This window comes from Cryphonectria parasitica, assembly GCF_011745365.1.
Source record: "Cryphonectria parasitica EP155 unplaced genomic scaffold M406scaffold_2, whole genome shotgun sequence".
NCBI classification, from domain to species: domain Eukaryota; kingdom Fungi; phylum Ascomycota; class Sordariomycetes; order Diaporthales; family Cryphonectriaceae; genus Cryphonectria; species Cryphonectria parasitica.
In genome coordinates this window covers 266,804-285,833 of record NW_024468910.1, presented here as the reverse complement: position 1 = coordinate 285,833, position 19,030 = coordinate 266,804, and the positions used below count along the sequence as shown (strand labels likewise).

The window sequence follows — 19,030 nt, the reverse complement described above, 5'->3', positions numbered from 1 at the left end:
AATATAGCATTGCAAGATGCTAAGCCAGGGCAAGATGGCCTGGATGAAGAGGCCTGGTACAGCTCTGAGGATATCGACGACAAGGGCGACGATGAGGATATATCCTCATCACCGCCTCTGCTTAGCGGTCTATAGATACAAAACACCAAGGATTTGTTTACTTTCAACATCGTGGGTATTGTAAAGTCGATAGTTCAATAGTCAAATACTGACATAGCAGCTTGATTTGGCTGGCAGCCCCATACAAAAGAGTTCCGAACCAGGTGGGCCACTTTCCGGCCGGGCACCCTTTTTGGCACCCACTACGGAGGAACGGAGTAGGTGGGCCAGGAGGGCTAGTGCCCACGGGTATAGAGTTCTGGCGCGGCGGTGGTGTATGCACGGGCCACCATGTGTGGGTTGTGTTATAACGCGCGCCAAGACAGCACACCATTCTATTGTAGGACTCTCAGAGGGGCTTCTCCTCTGGGGAACAGGTTACTCTGGCTATATCTAGTCTGCACTCTACCATCCTATGTCTGTGATATCAATCTCGTATGCCTGTTGGGTAATGTGGATGTATATTCAACAGAAGGATGAAGAGGCTATGTTCGAGACCCTCCCGGCATCTGAGGAGCAGAACCTAGAGGCATGCGGATGATCGTCGCCGGCTGCACCCGACCCTGTCAGGATGACCGGTACACGAACATCAGAGGCCAGGCTCGCCCCCTGGGCCCGCAGCGACAAGTCGAAGCATCACTGGCTGCACCCAACCCTGTCAGGATGACCAGCACACGCAGCCCTCGCCCGCTGCCCACCACTCCGGCTTCAGGCCCGACCTGTACGGCAGATCACCCCCTCAGAGCCTACTTTATACTCTATCTCGCCCCGGCCCAACGTCTTCCCTTGGTGGCGGCGTCGATCTTGTGCTTGGCCCTAGTCCCGGCCTCTAACCTGGTGCTGGCTGGCCGCTCTTCCTGCACGTCGACCTGGCCGTGCTGTCCGAGCTGCAGGAGCTGGGTATCCGTGCCCGACAGCTGCCGGCGCCGTGCGCGGGTGACCCGAGAGGAGGATGACGACGACATTATAGCAGCAGCAGCAACAGCAGCAGCCTGTCCTGTGCCGTGGCCTCGACCATCACTGCTTGTCTTCTCGACGATTCTTCTTCTCTTGGGCCCTGGCCCTTGCCGTCCTGGCTTCTGGGAGGCCTGCGTCTCGTGGTCGTGGGCATCATCATCATCAGGCCTCCGTCTCCTCTTGTGGCCCGACGTCGCGCGAGCCGGCGGCGGTGATGCTACTGGCTGCGCGCGCATGTCTGTCCTCCTCGTCCTCTTTCTGGCGCGCGTGGCGCGTGTGACCTCCTCCTCCTCCTCCTCGCGGCCTCTCTTTCTCTGACCGCGCGTTGTGCTTGGTCTTGTCTGTGTCATCCTTCTCTTCTTGGCCGGTGTCTCATCGTCCTCGTCTCTCTTTCTCTTGGGCACGGGGTCGCGCTGGGCACAGGTCGGATCGGCAGTGGCATCGATCGGTGGGGAGGGGAGCGGCGGCGGCGTGGCTGCCCAGGACTCGAAGGGCTCGGGCGGCACGCTGACCTCGCTGAGGGACCTGCCAGGGACGGAGATGCTCAGGGGCGGCGTTCTGGGTCGCTCGAAGTCCTCGGGCCTCGCCAGCCCTGCATCGATCTTGATGTCTTGTTCGATGAGCATGATTACGTGTGCTATGTCGTTGGGAGACTGGCCGTCGCTGATGGAGGCCAGCTGTCGCAGCCCTGCCGCCTTTGCTTTGTAGTAGGCGTCGACATACTGCTGGCGCCAAGTGTCGCGGGCATCCTTCCACCTCTGAAAGTATTCGTCCTCCGACTCGTCGGAGCGCTGGTCGGAACAGTATTCCATGATGACGGAACGGCAATGTTATGAGTAATATTCTGATGGTGATGATGGAAATTGATCAGGTTGTCAGGCCTGCAGCGCCGAAGTTTAGAGATGATGTATGGGAAAGGGTTGAGATGCAGTACAGAAGAGAGGAAGAGAGGTGGTAGCCAAGCCTGGCCCGTGCGGGGCAGTCGCTGACTAGCTCAATATGCAGGTGGGGCCCCTAGCCGCCTCGTTCCTGCTGCAGAGGGGATAGTGCCATTCGACATCATCACCATCATCGCTATCAGCAATCATGCCTGCGCCGTTTGTCTTCGCAACGCTGACGCCTGAGAATGCAGCGGCGCAGAAGTGCCTGGCATCCCTTTTCAAGAAGCACCCACAGCTCCCCAACGTGCACATCAACCCCGCGGTAGCAACATCGACGGAGCGGGCCGCGCAGTCGAGATACCAGCTCGTCCTCTCCCTGGGATACAAACGGCGGCTCGGGCCACGGCGGCGGCTGAGTGGTCGGGAAGCGAGGGGCGAAACCTCCATATGTCGACCTACCCATCGGCTCGACCAGATCACAGCTCCTCGAGGGGACGACGGTCTGTAGGATCTCGATCCACCCGCGCTCCGGCGCTCTTGTGCTGCGCAATACGAATGAACATCATCCAATCGTATACCTGCAGGCCGACGGGAACGCCGATGTCGAGCTGCAGTACTCTGAGACGTGCGTGCTCCACATGACGACTAACCACCTTCGAATTGGCCCGCTGGACTTTGTGCTCACCCTTGCCGTCGAGAACGAGAGCGCCTACGCAGCCGCCCGCGACAAATACATGCGGAAGTGGTATCAGCAGTGGGATCTAGAGGGAGGAGGAGGAGGAGGGCATGGCCGCCTCGACGTCCTGCCCCGCCCCGAACACCAGTGTATAAGGAATGTCGTTCTGCACCACATCATCTCTAAGGGCGCCTTCGGTGTTGTGATAGCTGGCGTGGATAGGAGGTCTGGGGATCCGATAGCCTGCAAGATCATCTACTGCTGCGATTGCGACAGCGGCGTTGTGAACAACGAGATCGACATCGCGTCCAGGATCCCCGCGCAGACAGTCGGGCTCATGCCTCTCAAGTCCTGGTGTTGCGGGCACGGCTAGTCCCCGCCGTGTTTCCAGTTCGCCTTCGAGACTGTGTATCTCGTCATGCCTTACGCGCCTTGGTCTTTCGACGGCATGCCGTGGCAGGACGTGCCCCTGGCCACGAGGCTGTCGCTCTTTCGCCAGGTGCTGGAGGGGCTCCGGAACCTGCACGCCAGGGGCATCATGCACAGGGACATTAGCCCCAGGAACCTGCTGGTCTTCTCACGGCAGCCGCCTCACGCCGCCATCTGCGACTACGGCAAGTCCAAGGTCGGCACCAGGGGTAAGCTGGCGGCTCTCGGCCCTCCCGACTTCACGGCACCCGAAGTCGGGAGGCCCGAGGGCTACACTAGCGCCATCGACATATTTAGCCTGGGGCTCTCCATGCTGGCCACCTTTGGGCCGCGCGGCTGGACGGGGCCCATGTCCAGCCCCGAGAACCACCGCGCCGTCCTCGAGCACGTAATAGCCCTGCAGGGCCGCATGCCCGACGGCCTGGGCGCTCTCCTCCGCTCCATGCTAGCGTGGGACCCCGCCGACCGCCCGACGGCTGAGCAGGCTCTGGCGGAGCAGGTCTGGGAGCAGGTCGCCGGGGCGGCAGCACGGCCTGGCACCGCGGCTGCCGGGGCCCGGGGAGGTAAGGACAGCCATGGGCACGGCCCGGGCGGTGGCAGCACGGCGGCGAGGCTAAGGCGGTCCGGCGGCATGTCTCCGTCCGGCTCGCGCGGGGTGAGGAAGAGGAGAAGGCGGGGACCACCCAGCTCGGGCGGTTCCAAGGAGCAGGGGATGACAAGCCTCCTGCAAAGCGGGTCCCTGCTATCACCACCGCCTGTATAGCGTGAGATTAGAAATGATGTCGACTAGTAGCACTATAGCTCTTTACAATTTTGTTGCAGCATAATGTTTGCTGTTTAGTAAGATGTAAAGGTGTGGTAAGCACACAGGGGTCCGCCCCTTTGCCGTGACTGGCACTCTTCACTCGCGATGAAAGGACAGTGACTCTAGTGAGCAATGGACTAAGCAGTGAAGCAAACAGATAGACAGCGATCCTTTATCTTGACAGACAATGGTGAAGGGAGCCCTCGCCAGTATTTATACTGGCATTCTCTCTATAGATCTAGTTAGAGAGAATCAACGAACCACTGACTATCACAACTGTAGTATAACTGATGACCATCCCAGCTTATTGACTACAAAAGGCTTAGACTATAAGCATATATATTATAAGCAATAAATAAACATATAAAATACTAGAAATAAATAGCTTTATAATAATACTATTTTTATAATATTCCGTTAATAAATAAAGAATATATAATAAGAAATAGAATTTTAAAAATAAATCTTTATTTTTAAATATCTTATTAACTTAATAAGCTTTATTGTTGGTAGGGTCTTAGGGCTGCACCTTAACGTAGGGAAGCAGTACTGCCTTGGTTAACAGGTAGATTTATTCCGTTGGTTGATGTATCGTGAGAACGAAGCCATCGCCAATGCCAGCCAGAAGGGCTGCCATGGCTAAGTGCCTTGTCCTTATCGCTATCTATCTCGGCCCGATTGCACCCGGTTGCCAGCCGGCAACCGTTGCAGTATCTGGCGACCAGATCGTCGCCGACGGCATACGATCTGTAGCTACGAATCAACAGTAGCCACGGAAATAGGCAGAACGCGGATATTCCTAACAAATAAAAGGAACCTACTTGTAATGAGCACTGCAGTGCCACGAAGATCCTGAAGTACACGTAGGGTTTATGCTAGCTAGAGCGGTGCCAAGTATCCGATTAAGATAGGAAACACAGTCTTAAGTATCGATGCAAGTGTTCACTGCCTTTGGGGCTATTGCTTCGTAGGAGTGGAAACAATACTTAGATTGACAACTAAAGAGCGCTCAAGAGATTTATCCTGACTGTAGGAAATGTCCATCCTTATATCCAGCTCTTTGGTTCATTGATCATTCGCGATCACCTCCGATCTTGGGTCGAGATCGATGGGATCAAGACCAATGGCGCCAAAAACCCTATGATCATTGCTGCTACCAATAGTCCCTACGCCATAGACGAGGGCATTCTTCGGCGCCTTAGCACACGCATTCTGGTTGATCTGCCCGATGCTACTACTCGCAAGCCTATTCTCGACATCCATCTGAAAGACGAGCCCGTCGCTGATGATGTCGATCTCGCGGAGCTTGCACGGGCAACAGCGGATTACACGGGCTCGGATTCTGAGCGAGTTCGTCCCGGCTGCAGCGCGGTACGCCGAGCTAGAAAATATTAAACGCATGGGAATCCAGACCAGCTTCACGACCGAAGAAGCCCGGCGGAGATATCGTAGCTCATGGCCGGTAGAGTTACCTGGTGCGTGACTGCTCGGGATCATTTTCTCCGGGCCAAGAATAAGATCCGTCTGGCACCCATAACGGAGACAGTCACGAAGATCAGAGAATTCCATAATAATTACGGCAGCACAGGATTTATAAGACAAAAGAACGTTCAGAAGGCTAAGGTTATTAACAAGACAAAGCCAGCGACCACCATATAAAGGTAGATGGAGACTGGGAATCGCGGCTGGAAAGTTCTTTTCTTAAATTATGCTTGTTCTTGCGTTCTTGTTATTTCCTCTCGTAAAAGTAACCGAATTTAAAAGTACGTTGGAAAAGCCATATCTAAACGCCACGTTTATAACTCTTACCCAAGGTAACACAAGGTAAGTAAGGTGCACGGTAGCAAGAGATTAGCTCTCGCACATGCTAAAGCTAAAGGCGGGCAGCATTACTCGTTAGTATCTGGGGAAGTTAGGCGAATAAACAAAGCCTTATGAGAATGTATTAGCCCGAATTTTAGAAGCCGAACGAGAGGTCGAAACGAAAGGAAAATAGAAGGAAGGACGTGAGTATTCCGTATACTATGCCCCTAGAATTTATACTATAGAGAATAGGGCTTCTCAAAAGCAATTCGTGTATTTACCAAATACGGCAAAAGGAGCAATGGTTCTGTAGCAAGTGTGCAGGGTGTATGCATCGTACTTAGCTGTACGCACAGATAACCAATACGGTATCCTAATACAAGGCTAAGACGCGTTCTCAAGTATGGGAAGGCGAGCGTTGAGGCGTGTATATAAAACCCTAGCTCGCTATGATCTAGCGATGCCCTTACGGCTACATTCATCAGCTGACTCTCTTCGATGAATATCGCTCTGGCTCTAAACATAGCAGGATGAAGTTCCCTTGACCTAGTACTGTCTTGCTCTCCTGGCCGAGATGGGAGTCCTCACCTGGCGTGATTTCTCGTAAGTCGCAATGTTGAGTGGCGAAAATTGGAGAGAAAACAATCCATTCCCCTGTTCTGGCTGGGGAAAGAAAACTAAATATAAAGTCAGGTTAGGAATTGTTTTTGACCATCGCAAAATAATGCTTAGGGACTTACCCGAGAAAATGCAAGCCAATTAGCAGCTCGGCCCAGCGTCAACCGATTCAGCATTAAAGCATGAGCCACCCGCACCGGTTTGTATGGCGGATTGTGGCAGAATCTCCGGGACGGAACGCGTTACGGGCGGGAATACTTGAGTATGGTTACTTACTCGGCACGCCAAGTGTTTAAGGTTTTAATGGACGAAGAGGTGTCTGGATGCTCCGGTCCTAATACTTGACGGCGGAGTTGGACGCACGAATTCATCAAGTCGATAGCATTAGCAGTGCTTTCTTGCGAGTGCCAGGTGAAAGCTAGGCTAGCCATGCTAGTAAGCGTGTCTAGATGGGCAGGCCCGAGTTTCTGCTTGCTCATCTCCATCACTTCCACATCCAGCTTCTCGGCTTTCTTATATCTCCCTTGATCCCGAAAGATTGTGCCAACCATTGATATACTATGCCAAGTTAGTTCATGCTGATCTCCCAGTGTCTCTATCCTAGCATCCCGCGACTTTTTAGCCATTGTCTCCGCCAAGCTGTATCTACCTTGCCCCCGTGCATACCAGCTGCCATTGTACAGGACCTGCGCCCACTCCTCTAGCTGCTTTTCACCTTTCGGACGGTGATGAATTGCCCCTTCCACATGTGCAAATAGCGTTTGACAGGTGGCCCAGTTGCTATAATCTCCTGTTGGAAATTCGTGCGCTATCCGACTGATGAATTGTTCCTTAAACATCTCTGTTCTTTCATAGACGCTTAGCCATTTCCTCGTAGCTAGTTGCACAAGGTTGTGCATCTCAAAGACGTCCCCTGTCTTGTTTAAGGATATGAGGCAGTAGTTTCGAAGCATCGCTAGGTTATCTTCAAAGCGCTGCGCAGCTGGGTCCTCGGAGGCGTCGCTAGCACTGGAAGCATCGCTGTCGTCATCGTCTTCACTCTCGCTATCTTGGCTCATATCGCCTTCGCACTCGTTTGCGTTGCTGTCCTGACTCACAATATTGGCAGGCGGCCGCACCAGCGATTCTGGGATTCCCTGGCGGTCGAAAAAACTCATCAGCGAGAGCAGATCAGCTGCTGATGGCTGCTCTGATCGGATAGCATCAAACGAGATCTGCCAAGTTTGAATCACCGAATTCGATGCGTTGCAGTCTCGCCGTAGGCTCTCCTCGTCCCAGTTCAAAAGGCTGACCTTCTGTCGCTCACTCTTCCGGAACTCTTCTAAATACTTCCCGATGGAAGTTCGCGGTGCCCGCTGTTGTATATATGCCGCAGCCTGACTGATGGCCAGAGGCATATATTCAAGGGCCTCCACCAGCGCCGCGCCATTCTCTATATCGGGCTGGCTGCCGGTCTTTCTCATGAGCAATGCAAGTGCGTGGCCCTTGTCCATTGGTGGAACTTTGATGATGTTCTTATAGTCGCCTGTTAGCCTTCTAGCAACCTTTTTGGTCCTCGTTGTGATCAGGATCGATCCGTGGGGGCTTGGCGGCAGATATGCCCAGAGAGCCCTTCCTTGGCCTTCACCGATAGCAGTACTTAATAGCGAGTTGCGACTTGCCTTTCCCGCCCAGCCCCACAAGCGCAGCGCGGGAAGCTGGTCTCGAGCAGGCGCGGTATATCTGGTCGAGGAGGGTCTAGCGGTTGATGAAATCGGGGTTGCGACAAAAGGGGATCGTACACGATGGTTTCGGCGGTGGTTCTGGCTGTTCTAATAACGTTGGTTAGCTTGTGCGGGAGGTAGTTTAGGATTTGATCTTACCTGGTGGCAGGTGGAACTCGTTCGTGACCGTTCCGGTGTTTAATCCCACTTGAGACCCATAGTTCCCATCTCCAAACTTTATTATGGTGGTTTGCTAGGCCATAGTAGTAATTAATTCGCGATCGATTATATTGGGATTGGTAAGATTGTTCGGATTAACAGTCAGAGTGGATAAACTACCTTCGAGGCTTGCTGCGAAAGGTATGCATACACGTAATATAAGCCGGGTTCCGGCGGCGTTGCTTACAGCACCTATTAAGCGGCAGAATACCCAAAGATCACACAACCCGCATCTACCTTCGTCGTCTCAAATCGATCTAGGCACCATCTAGACCAAGCATGGCCGATCCTTTCAGCATTGCAGCAGGGGCGTTCGGCATCATTGTCCCTGCGCTTCATGCGACAAGACTCCTACTGGACGACCTCCAAAAGATCTCGGAGGCGCCATCCACTATGGAAAGTCTTACTTAGAATATTCGCTTTGTTGAAGCGACGCTGGCGTCACTCGAAACAGTTAGTCCTCCGCAGTGGGCCGCACTAGGCGCAACCGTGGTCGAGCAGTCGAAGAATGCCATCACTTCTTGCACGAAGTCTTGCACCGAGTTCAGGACCGACTTGCAACGGTGGACCCGTCATTCTAATGAGGGTGACATCTCGTGGAGGGATCGAGCCAGCTTAGACCTTTTCCGACAGAACCAGATCAAAGCCATGTCCGACCAGCTACAGAAATATCGGACAACTCTCAATCTGGTCGTTAGCACAGCTATATTGTAAGCGTCTTCTTCTTCTTCTTTCTTTTTGTTCTATTCCAAGGAAAAGTGGTATGCTAGCAGCTTCTGATCGTTTGTCCAGGCACAGCTCGATTCGTGGCCAGCGTCTCACCGGGGAATCAAAGACCACTATCGCCGCAAAGGAGAAAGATATCGCTAATGCAATCACCAGCACCAATCAGCAGCTCTCTATGCTGGATAAACAGTCCAACCAGCTAAACCCCACCGACATTGAACGTGGAAATACCAGTGGTACTGAAGACACATACAAAGACGAGGCTGGTATGCGACGCACGATAGGTGAAGAACGCGCCATGCTATATATGCTGCTGGAGTTATTAGAGGGCCTAAAAAGAAAGACGCAAGATGAAGCGAAGAGGATAGCGGAAGAGGAACGAAAACAAACAACAGAAGTGACGTTTGGAAACAATGACTCGGGCTTTCAACTAGGAGCTAATAGTGGGACTATCTCGGGGTGCACGTTCGGAGGTCCTCGTTCATAAGTTATTACAATGGCACGCGCCCAAGGCTTGACTACCGACGGGTGGCAGACCGCGACAGCCGAGCTGTTTAAGCATGTTATCTAGGATATGGTTCTGATCGGACACTCGCTCTAATATGGCCTTGCCGTCCTCCATATCCGGTATACTCGTGTGGTTGATTGGGCAGTCTTGTGGCCATATGTATGTAGTTGGTTCTAAGGATCTCGATCGCTTCCGCAGTCGACCAGCGGCGGTCGGCTCCGGAATGTACGATAAAGGTATAGGAGCTTGCAGCTTGGTAGAATTCTCGCCAGCCTACCATTACGAGCCGCCAGAGCTGGGTTACCGTGTCCTTGACCCTATAGATAGAGAATCGCGTGTCTGTTAATTCTATCAATATTGATTCATTAAGCGGGGTGTGAGCCGAACTGTCCAGAGCTGCGCGAAGCGGTGTATAGGAAAGTATATCTCAAAGTAGCAGGTCTTCGTTAACAAGCTGGCAAGTAGCATGAGAATTGCAAGTCAATTCGACGATTATGATAAGCAGCATAGATAATACGTTCAGCGTCTTTACTTTTACCATATAAATATAGCGTCTAAGAAGTCATCTCTTTATATATTAGTATATGAAGCACCGGATGGATTACTTTGATTACCGCCGGCTTAGTTACTCTTTAGCTACCACTACTCTCTATCTCGTCACGAACTATTTCGGTCTGGCTATGGGTAGCAGGTTGGCCCATACCAGCCCGCTCACTCCATCACCAGCTAATCCTTGGCCAAGACATTTTCCTCGCGGAGCGCATGGATCTGCACTTGGTCTGGACGGCCGGCCGGATCTTCCTCAAGCCGATCCCGCGCTTTCTCCTCGAGCCTTCTTTCTGGACAGACCACCTCGCCTCCTCGCAGGAATGTCCCTGCCTATGCCCAGAAGACGCGAACCCCAGCGGTCCACCAGGTATTCTTCCCTACAGACACGGACTCCGGGCGTGGGCTCTTGGCCTCCTGTATTCGTATACAGCCCTGATTGGCCACGAGAGCTACTTCTTCATCGCCAAGAGCAAGCACCTGCTCCCTGAAGAGGTTGATTGGCAGGGCTGGAGGACGCTTGTCCAGCAGGTCCTCCAAGTAGACGACACCGACCGGAAAGTCGATTCACGCCTCATCAACGGCGAGCTCCGCTTAGGCCGCCTCAACAAGATCTACAAACTATCAAGGGGCCCTTTTCTACGGGGATATATGCCATAAAGGCCCGCGGCAGGATTAGGTAACCAAGCGTTAAGTCGGAGGGGGTATCCTCCGGCCACCGTAACTTCCGGCCACCCCGGCCCGCCACACCAACCACCCATATATATATTGTTTTATATACATTCCTCTTCTCTGAGTAGCTTGATGGAAGCTCTAGAGCTTTCTGAATGCGGATACATTCAGCTATCTTCCTTTTCTGGCTGATAGGAAGCCTTTGCTTATATTTATATGCTGTTGAATGCGATTCTCCTCCTGCTAAGCGATCCTGAAGAGTAGCTCTTGGTATGCCTCAATTTTTCGAGGCTTATCGCTGAGACATACTCCTTCTGATAGCCTCGAGGACCTGAGCTAGCTCAAATTCGGTATAGGGCTTCATAATAACTGTATACAGGCTTGATGAAGATATGAAGTTGATTAGAATAGAATTGATTGAGAAAAGATAATACAAAAAGAGGGGGGTTGAAGGTGGCTGGGAGCGGACCGGGGTGGCCGGAAGTTACGGTGGCCGGAGGTTACCCCCTCCGACTTAACAGCTAAACTGAGGCTATAAGTATTCACAATAGAACTTGGGCAACTTACTTGTTCGCTTGCAAGACATTTGCTTAAATATGCCGCTTATTTAGCTTGAACAGGACGTCGAAACCGTCAACTTCGCTTGTCAAGCGACTTGATTCCGCTTGACTTGCGTGAAACGCTGTCAGTGAACATTGCAAGAACCCTCAGTTATACAATTGTTTCCGTATTTATGGCCTACACTAGCACCGCTCTTGTTGGCATAAACCCTACGGATACTTCAAGATCATTCGATACTGCAGCCTTCATCACAATAAGCCTTCATCTTAAAGGAAAGAATTGTAAGGGATGCGCTGTAGTATTTACTATCTTTGGAGCTATCAGAATATGGGTGCTCTAATACTTAGATTGACGACTGAAGAACGACGTGAGTATCTATCTCTTGGTCATGAATAGGCGGTTATATATCCAGCTCTTCAATATGGATCTGAAGATCTGAGGACAGATCTATAGATTCTTAGTGCGAGGATCTGGGGATCTGAAAACGGACTCGTAGATCTTCCCTCCCGCCGCGCTGCCGATGCTCGCGCGCACCTTCTCAAGGCCGTCCTTCTCCTGCCGCGCGGCTTCCACCAGGTCCCGCCTGCGCCAGAGCTCGCCGTCGCTCAGCTTCCACTATTGTAACACTAACCCAGGACCTACTACATCTCATTCTGAGACCCACTACACTAGCTATCATGACAGAATGCTAAGGCAGATCTAGTAGATCCCAAGAATGTTAATACTATCTGATCTCTGATGAGAAGATTGAAACTCGACTGACAAGAATAATGGAAACTGCTAGCTAGACAAGAATATTGAAACCTACCCAACTGACAAGGATAATCAGAAGCACCTGATAATTAACAAGGATGCTGCAAACTACCTAGTCTAGAGCAGGGATAATCGAAACCACCCGCTGACAAGGATGATGAGAACCACCCGATTGACAAGGATAGTGAAAACCACCCGATCTTTAACAGGGATAATCGAAACCACCCGATTGACAAGGATAGTGAAAACCACCCGATCTTTGACAGGGATAATCGAAACCACCCGATTGACAAGGATAGTGAAAACTACCCGATCTTTGACAGGGATAATCGAAACCACCCGATTGACAAGGATAGTGAAAACTACCCGATCTTTGACAGGGATAATCGAAACCACCCGATTGACAAGGATAATCAGAAGCACCTGATAATTAATAAGGATGCTGCAAACTACCTACTCGTGGGCACTAGCCCTCCTGGCCCACTACCTCCGTTCCTCCGGTAGTGGGTGCCAAAATCGTGCGCAGCTAAAAATAGTGCGCATTTCGATCCCGTGATCCCGACCACACACACACACACCCTCCCTCATCCTTTTTTCCTTAACAACCATCGCGATAGCTTCCTTTTCCTCCCCCAGAGCCGAATCTGACTCTTTTCAATCGTGCGCAGAAGCTGCCAGCAGTTTCGTAGCCATTCAAGCCCAAGAAGATATCGCCTACGAGACATTCAAGATCGCCCTCAATGCGTGGCAGATGCATCGAGGGCGCAATCGCCCACTACAAGGCCTACGAGAAGATCCAAAGCCCCTCAAGCTCTCAAGAACCTCTCTACGATCTTTTGCTAAGGGTATACTATATAGCGAATCAGAGCTGAGAAAGCACGTTGCAGCATTGCATCAGAAAGGCCTTCCTGCCTACTCAACGAAACCTCGAGGCTATCCACTAGCTCTTAAGCCCTGGAAAGATAAAGCCCTCGTCAGATATATAATGAGGCTTAATATCAGTTGCTTTCCTTCTCTCAAGGATATGCTTGTTAATGCTGCCAACAATATGCATGCAATGCATTAAGTAAGACTAGTCAGCTCTCATTTCATATAGCAATAGCTGATGAGGCATTCAGAGCTTGACAATGTATATATCAAGCCTGTGGAAGCATCCTGACAAGGTTTTGAGGTTGCAATGAACAATCTGAAGAGCTTTTTCAAGAGATATAAAGCTACTATTGCTTCATACAGCCTGAGACCCTTAGGCATTTGGAATGCTGATAAATGTAGCAATCGTATCAGCATTCTATCTGGCTATATTTGATGCATCATCATAGCTACAGAGCGGAAGGCTAGAAAGAAGATATACAACTTCAATAACAGAGAATCGATAACTCTTATTAGCTGTAGCAGCGCTGCTAGCAATGCTATTCCTTTCTACTATATCTTCAAGCAGTGGCTCTATCCAAGCTGAGCTATAGGCAAGTGTAATGAGCACTGCAGCAATCCGAAGATTCCTAAGTACACGAAGGGGTTTATGCTAACAAGAGCGGTGTCAAAGTGTCAAGTCCTTGAATACGGAACCGTACAAGTCTCAATAAGCGATGCAAGTATTCACTGCTTTTGGGGCTACTCAGTATAGAAGACTGAATACTTAGATTGACAACTGAAGAGCTATATACTGAATCCGTCTAATGGTAATAGCTGTGTTCTTATATATCCAGCTCTTCAGTATAGCTCATCGGGATTGCTGGCGAGTCTAGCAATCCAAGGTATGAAGCTCGTTGGGATCGCTAGCGAGCCCAACGATCCTTCCTCCTTTACAACCCTAACCCTGGGTTATGTAATCAATGCTTTGTCAGGATGTTGAGTTCTTAACACCTGATCCCTGTTACTTGTGACCTGTTCTGTAACCTGCATGTTGGATAGATTATAACATCATCTCCCTCCTATCAATCGTTATCCTCAACGATCTTTTGTAAGTATCCTGGCAAGTCTCCGTGTTCATGATCTTGCCTTCCTAATCGAGATGCCGAACAGAATCAACAAAGTTGCGAAACCGAAATCCTCGAATCCTCGCTCTGACAAAAGGAAGCAGAAAGATCTCCTTCTTCAGTCCATTCTTTCAAACAGTTTCAATATGCATCCCTGTTCTTATTGCAACAGTCGAGAACTGCAATCGTGCATCATTTCTCCTCACAATTCATCCCGTTGCTCGGAGTGCGTTTCCCAGAATCGCGCCAAGTGCGACGTTCTGGAGCTGACGAATGCTGCCGAACTCCTCCTTATCTCTACTCAGCATCGAAAGCTGGAGGATGAGATAGAAGAGTTGGAGTTGAAGTTGCTTCAACTGCGTTAACAAAAGAAGATGTGGCGTAAGAGGATGTCTCGAGCTATTCGTTGAGATCTCAAGAACCTCGAAGAGCTTGAGAAAGAGGAGGCTGAGGAAGCTGAGGCTGAGAGGATCCGTGTTGCTGCTGAAGTGCAAGCTGTGATAGCTGAGGAATCTGCTGTTGTAGCTGGAGATTCTTCTTTTGAGGGTTTTGATTGGAATTCTGTAAATCTGGGGAATTCTGTGGTAGATTAGTCGGGCTTTCTGGAGAGTAAGATTCTCGAGGCTTCTGGGTCTCGGTTCGGGGCGGAGCGATCGTCTTAAATACTGGTTTCCTTCCTTTTTCAATACTCAGCTACTCTTTCCTAAGCATTCTTAACATTCTTCTATGATTCCCATGAATTTTCGCTTGCTGAATAACTTTTCCACTTGATAAGATATTCCCTTATATTATCTATACTTCTATGCTTGAGAATCTTTTCCACCTCATACTCTAATTCATTATTTTCCACTTCTGCTATATTGTTTGTTAGTATTTCCTATGCTGCTGATTTCAGCAGTAAGATATGGAAAACTGAGTGTATCCTCATTCCATAAGGTAATGCTAATTCGTAATTAACCGGAGAAATCTATTGCAAGATTTTGAATAATCCTAACTTCTTATAATCGAGTTTGTTGCTAGATCTGATTGTTTTGATGTTTTTCTGAAGTAGGTAGATCTTATCTTCCTTCTGTAGGATTGGTTTCTCAATTCTTTTGGAGTTTGCATATCATATTATTCGTTTCTGAATGAATTATAGTTCTGATCGGAATTCCTTCTAAACTTTCTTAATCTTCTTAATTCTTTTATCTGCAGCTTCTATATCTGCTTCTAGTAATGCTTTATAGTAAGCTATTAGATTATATCTGTAGAATATAAAGAATAGCAATTTCTTTATTATGCTTATATCTGCATTATTATAAGCAAACTATGCAAGAAGCAACAGATTAACTCAGTTATTCTGTTTCTAATTAATATAGTATTGTAGATACTATTTAACAACTTGATTCATTCTTTCTATCTATTCATTTATTTGTAAGTGAAATGCTATAAATATTTTGTAATATATTCTGAGCTGTTTTATAAGTAAAGTTTAAAACTTCAAATTAAACTTTCTATCTCTATTGGAGATTACTTCTTCTAGCGTGCTATAGTTAGCAATAATCATTCTAAGGAATATATATGCAAATTCCTCTACTATACTGCTTTTCTTATAGAGAAGAAAATAAGCATACTTGCTCAGTCTGCAAATCACTACTAGAATGCTATTGTATTGCATCTTAATTAAGAGTTCTTATAAGAGAAATAGCTTAGTAATAAAGTTTAGACTAATGAATTGCTAAACAGTCGTAAATACTGGTAAGAAATACAGTAGTTTGTAAAGCTTATATCTTTCTGCTTTATTCTTCTTGCAGCTATTGCATCATTATAGAATGCTTTCAATCCTTTTCCTAAGACCTGATAAGTTCCAGTATCTTTTGATGCATTCATAGATTACTCTAACTTCCTGATGCTTATATGCTAGTATACTATATACATCCTTGATATAGTTATTTTGTTCATCCGGAATCATTAATTCTGAATCTCTTTCCGAGAATCCGATCCTAAGAGCAGCGTTCAGTTCCCTATATACATTAACAAGATTTCCCGATTCATCTTGAGCAAAGATATTCTATATATTCAAAGAGTTTTCATCTCAATAATTTAATCTTCTGCTGAGAGCATCTGCTCATCCATTCTCCAAGCTTTTGCAGTATACAATCTTGAAGTTGAACTATAAGAGAAATTCTGCCTATCTAACTTATTGCTTATTCAAAACCTTAATTATTATAAACATAGTTAGATTCTTGTAATTCAAATGAACTATAATAGAGTATTGTGCGCTAATGAGATAGTATTGCTATTTCTCAAAAGCTTTTACTATTATCATAAGTTTCTGATTAGAGATTCCGTAGTTGATTTCCGAGCTATTCAACTTCTTTGAGAAGTTGCTTACAATTCTTAGATGCTCTTAATCATCTCGCTAGCTAAGTTGTTCTCCGAATGCATATCCTGATGCATTAGTCTCAACTTTAAAGAGTTTATAGAGATCTACTTTATACAGAATTGGCTCTGAGATAATATGCTTAATAATTTCATCAAAAGCTTCTTATGCTTTGAAGATTCATTCGAAGAGCTGCTCCTTTTTAGTAAGATTTGTAAGAGGATGTGCAATCCAACTGTAGTTCCTAATGAACTGTTTGTAGAAGTTAATGTATTCAAGAAAAGATCTAACATCTCTGATGTTTCTGGAAACTGGCTAATTCCTAATAGCTTCTACTTTATTCTTCTGTAGCTTGATACATCCTAGCTTGATTATGAATCCGAGATAGTTGACTTTTTGTATATAAAAGTAGCTTTTTGTAAGCTTTACAAGAAGCTTTGCATTCTGAAGCATTTGCAATACTATTTCCACATATTTCCTGTATTCTTCCAATATTCAAGAGTAGATAAGAATATTATCGAGATAGGCAATAATAAACTAATTCAGGTGCTTGCATAAAATATAATTAATCATTTCCTGAAACAAAGCTGGAGCATTCATTAAATTAAAGAGCATAATCAAATATTCATAGTATTCGTAGCATGTTCTGAAAGCAGTTTTCTATTCTTTTCCTTTCTTTACTCTGATCAGATTATAAGCTTCTTTTAAATCTAAAACTGTAAACCATTGTACTCCTTATAGCCTATCTCATAATTCCTTAATAAGCAACAACGAATATCGATTTTTGATTGTATGTTATGACTCATCCAACATGCAGGTCACAGAACAGGTTATGCGTAACAGGGACTAGGTGTCAAGGACTCAATATCCTGACAAAGCATTGATTACATAACCCAGGGTTAGGGTTATGAATACAGCCAATCAGGAAGAATAGCTTCGAATATGTGCTATCCAGAGCTAGCAGGATAACTTGAATATGTTGCTATCCAACATATCCACAATGAAGAGCTGGATATATAAGGATACGTTCATTATCATTAGATAGATTCAGTATATAGCTCTTCAGTTATTAATCTAAGTATTCAGTTTTCTATACTGAGTAGCTCTAAAGGCAGTGAATACTTGCATTGCTTATTAGAACTTGTACGGTTCCGTATTCAAGGACTTGATACTTTAGCACCGCTCTTGTTAGCATAAACCTCTTCGTGTACTTAGGAATCTTCGGATTGCTGCAGTGCTCATTACATTTTGACAACTCTTGTTCAAGAACGGTTCAGTGTTATCTCTTGAGCAATACGGAATACGATAGCTCCTCCAGGAACTCCTTCATTCTTACGCGCTCCTACTCAGGAAGAACTGGTTAACCAGATGTACTAGCTTATTCAGCGTATCCAGGATCTGTGCGAACAATAGCAGGCCTAAAGCGCTACTATTGCTAACTAATAGGCCCAGCTAGCTCAACAGGCTCAATAGGCGCAGTCTACCTCTACAGCTACCAATGGTGCTGGAAAGGCGTACAAGATGGATAAGCTTGCTATATATGATAGCAATCAGAAAACGCTATATGGATTCCTTACTTACTGCAGAGCATATTTTCTGTATTATAAGAACTAGTTTACCAAGAAGTCTGAGAAGATTATTCTTGCAGGAACTCGCTTCGAAAAAGATGCTCTCATTTGGTACAAGCTTTCTCTGTGCAACCACTTGGAGCATCAGAACAATTCCAATGTACATACTCAGAGTACTAAGAATATGTTTGATTCTTTTGAAAGCTTTGAGAAGGCTCTTAAGAAGATCTTTGGTAATTCTAATGAAGAATGTATTATAGCTTAGCAGCTTATAGATCTCAGATAAACTAAATCAGCTTCTGCTTATATAATCAGATTCAAGCAATTCTCAGCAAAACTTCCGTAGGAAGATAAGAATCTCATGGAATACTATTATAAGGGATTTAAAGATGATGTTAAGAACAAGATCTTCAAGCAGAATTAGCTAGAGAATTTTGTAATGTTCTTTAATCAAGCTATCTGCATTGATAACTATCTATATGAATAATGAATAGAGAAGTTTAAGAAGGGAAGAAGCTAGATTTGGAGATTTTTAGCTAATATGGATAAGAAATTTCAATACAAGAACAGCAGACAATAGGGCAGTATAGCTTAGAGCAGCATTATATATGCTGGTTTCATAAAACTCGATGCTGCTAACAAGCAGTATAGCAAAAGGAATAGCATTACTTGCTATAACTACAACAAATAAGGATATATTGCATACAACTGCTATCAATCCCGGAAGAATAAATAGCAATCAGTTCAGGAAGAATGCTAGATGAATGTTGCTCGATAATAGAAACTTAATCAACTGAGCAAAAATACTCTCTCGGAGCAAGTATTGAATTCTATTGATTATAGAAGTCTTAGCTGAATATTCTGCTATAATAATAACTGCTTAATATATCTCTTGAGTAAGAAAGGTTTAGAATGGTTCTCTTAGAAATCTAAGCGCTGCAGATAAATAGCAATAGCAGAATGAGAGTGCATGCTCAGCATTCCTACAAATAGCAACTCGAACTACTCTGATATCATGGAACAGAGCATCCAGGTATTGGAAGAAGAGCTTAGCAATGAGATCCTTTAATGTTCTTCATTGCTTATACCAAGCACTATGATTAGGAATATGAATAAGAGATAATATTCTCTTAGCTACTAGTATGAATATCTAAGCAATATAGAGAAC

The 19,030-nt window shown here is 46.9% G+C and overlaps 8 protein-coding genes across 8 annotated transcripts; 6 read left to right on the top strand and 2 right to left on the bottom strand.

The window, feature by feature from the left end:
- Positions 1–857: 857 nt before the first annotated feature.
- M406DRAFT_75484 (uncharacterized protein) lies at positions 858–1,868 on the bottom strand (the record flags this gene model as incomplete). Its single annotated transcript, XM_040925860.1, has 1 exon — positions 858–1,868. The coding sequence occupies one exon, from the start codon at positions 1,866–1,868 to the stop codon at positions 858–860; it is 1,011 nt and encodes a 336-aa protein (XP_040779220.1).
- A 707-nt stretch (positions 1,869–2,575) lies between these two features.
- On the top strand, positions 2,576–3,805 carry M406DRAFT_326837 (kinase-like protein; the record flags this gene model as incomplete). The annotated part of the gene is made up of 2 exons (XM_040920141.1): positions 2,576–2,941; positions 3,005–3,805. 2 exons carry the CDS (start codon positions 2,576–2,578, stop codon positions 3,803–3,805), a joined length of 1,167 nt encoding a protein of 388 aa, XP_040779219.1.
- Positions 3,806–4,954: 1,149 nt separating this feature from the next.
- Positions 4,955–5,242, top strand: M406DRAFT_51969 (uncharacterized protein; the record flags this gene model as incomplete). Its single annotated transcript, XM_040924466.1, has 1 exon — positions 4,955–5,242. A coding segment is annotated over one exon (288 nt), but the record flags the coding sequence as incomplete, so codon positions are not given.
- Positions 5,243–6,540: 1,298 nt separating this feature from the next.
- On the bottom strand, positions 6,541–7,863 carry M406DRAFT_51972 (uncharacterized protein; the record flags this gene model as incomplete). Its single annotated transcript, XM_040924467.1, has 2 exons — positions 6,541–7,250; positions 7,362–7,863. Coding segments are annotated over 2 exons (1,212 nt in total), but the record flags the coding sequence as incomplete, so codon positions are not given.
- Positions 7,864–8,469: 606 nt separating this feature from the next.
- On the top strand, positions 8,470–9,403 carry M406DRAFT_326835 (uncharacterized protein; the record flags this gene model as incomplete). Its single annotated transcript, XM_040920140.1, has 4 exons — positions 8,470–8,590; positions 8,645–8,900; positions 8,983–9,182; positions 9,243–9,403. The coding sequence occupies 4 exons, from the start codon at positions 8,470–8,472 to the stop codon at positions 9,401–9,403; spliced, it is 738 nt and encodes a 245-aa protein (XP_040779216.1).
- A 699-nt stretch (positions 9,404–10,102) lies between these two features.
- Positions 10,103–10,630, top strand: M406DRAFT_249419 (uncharacterized protein; the record flags this gene model as incomplete). Its single annotated transcript, XM_040916611.1, has 2 exons — positions 10,103–10,295; positions 10,341–10,630. Coding segments are annotated over 2 exons (483 nt in total), but the record flags the coding sequence as incomplete, so codon positions are not given.
- A 2,149-nt stretch (positions 10,631–12,779) lies between these two features.
- M406DRAFT_241858 (uncharacterized protein) lies at positions 12,780–13,007 on the top strand (the record flags this gene model as incomplete). Its single annotated transcript, XM_040916154.1, has 1 exon — positions 12,780–13,007. A coding segment is annotated over one exon (228 nt), but the record flags the coding sequence as incomplete, so codon positions are not given.
- A 4,901-nt stretch (positions 13,008–17,908) lies between these two features.
- On the top strand, positions 17,909–18,127 carry M406DRAFT_249857 (uncharacterized protein; the record flags this gene model as incomplete). The annotated part of the gene is made up of 1 exon (XM_040916643.1): positions 17,909–18,127. A coding segment is annotated over one exon (219 nt), but the record flags the coding sequence as incomplete, so codon positions are not given.
- Between the last annotated feature and the right edge of the window lie 903 nt (positions 18,128–19,030).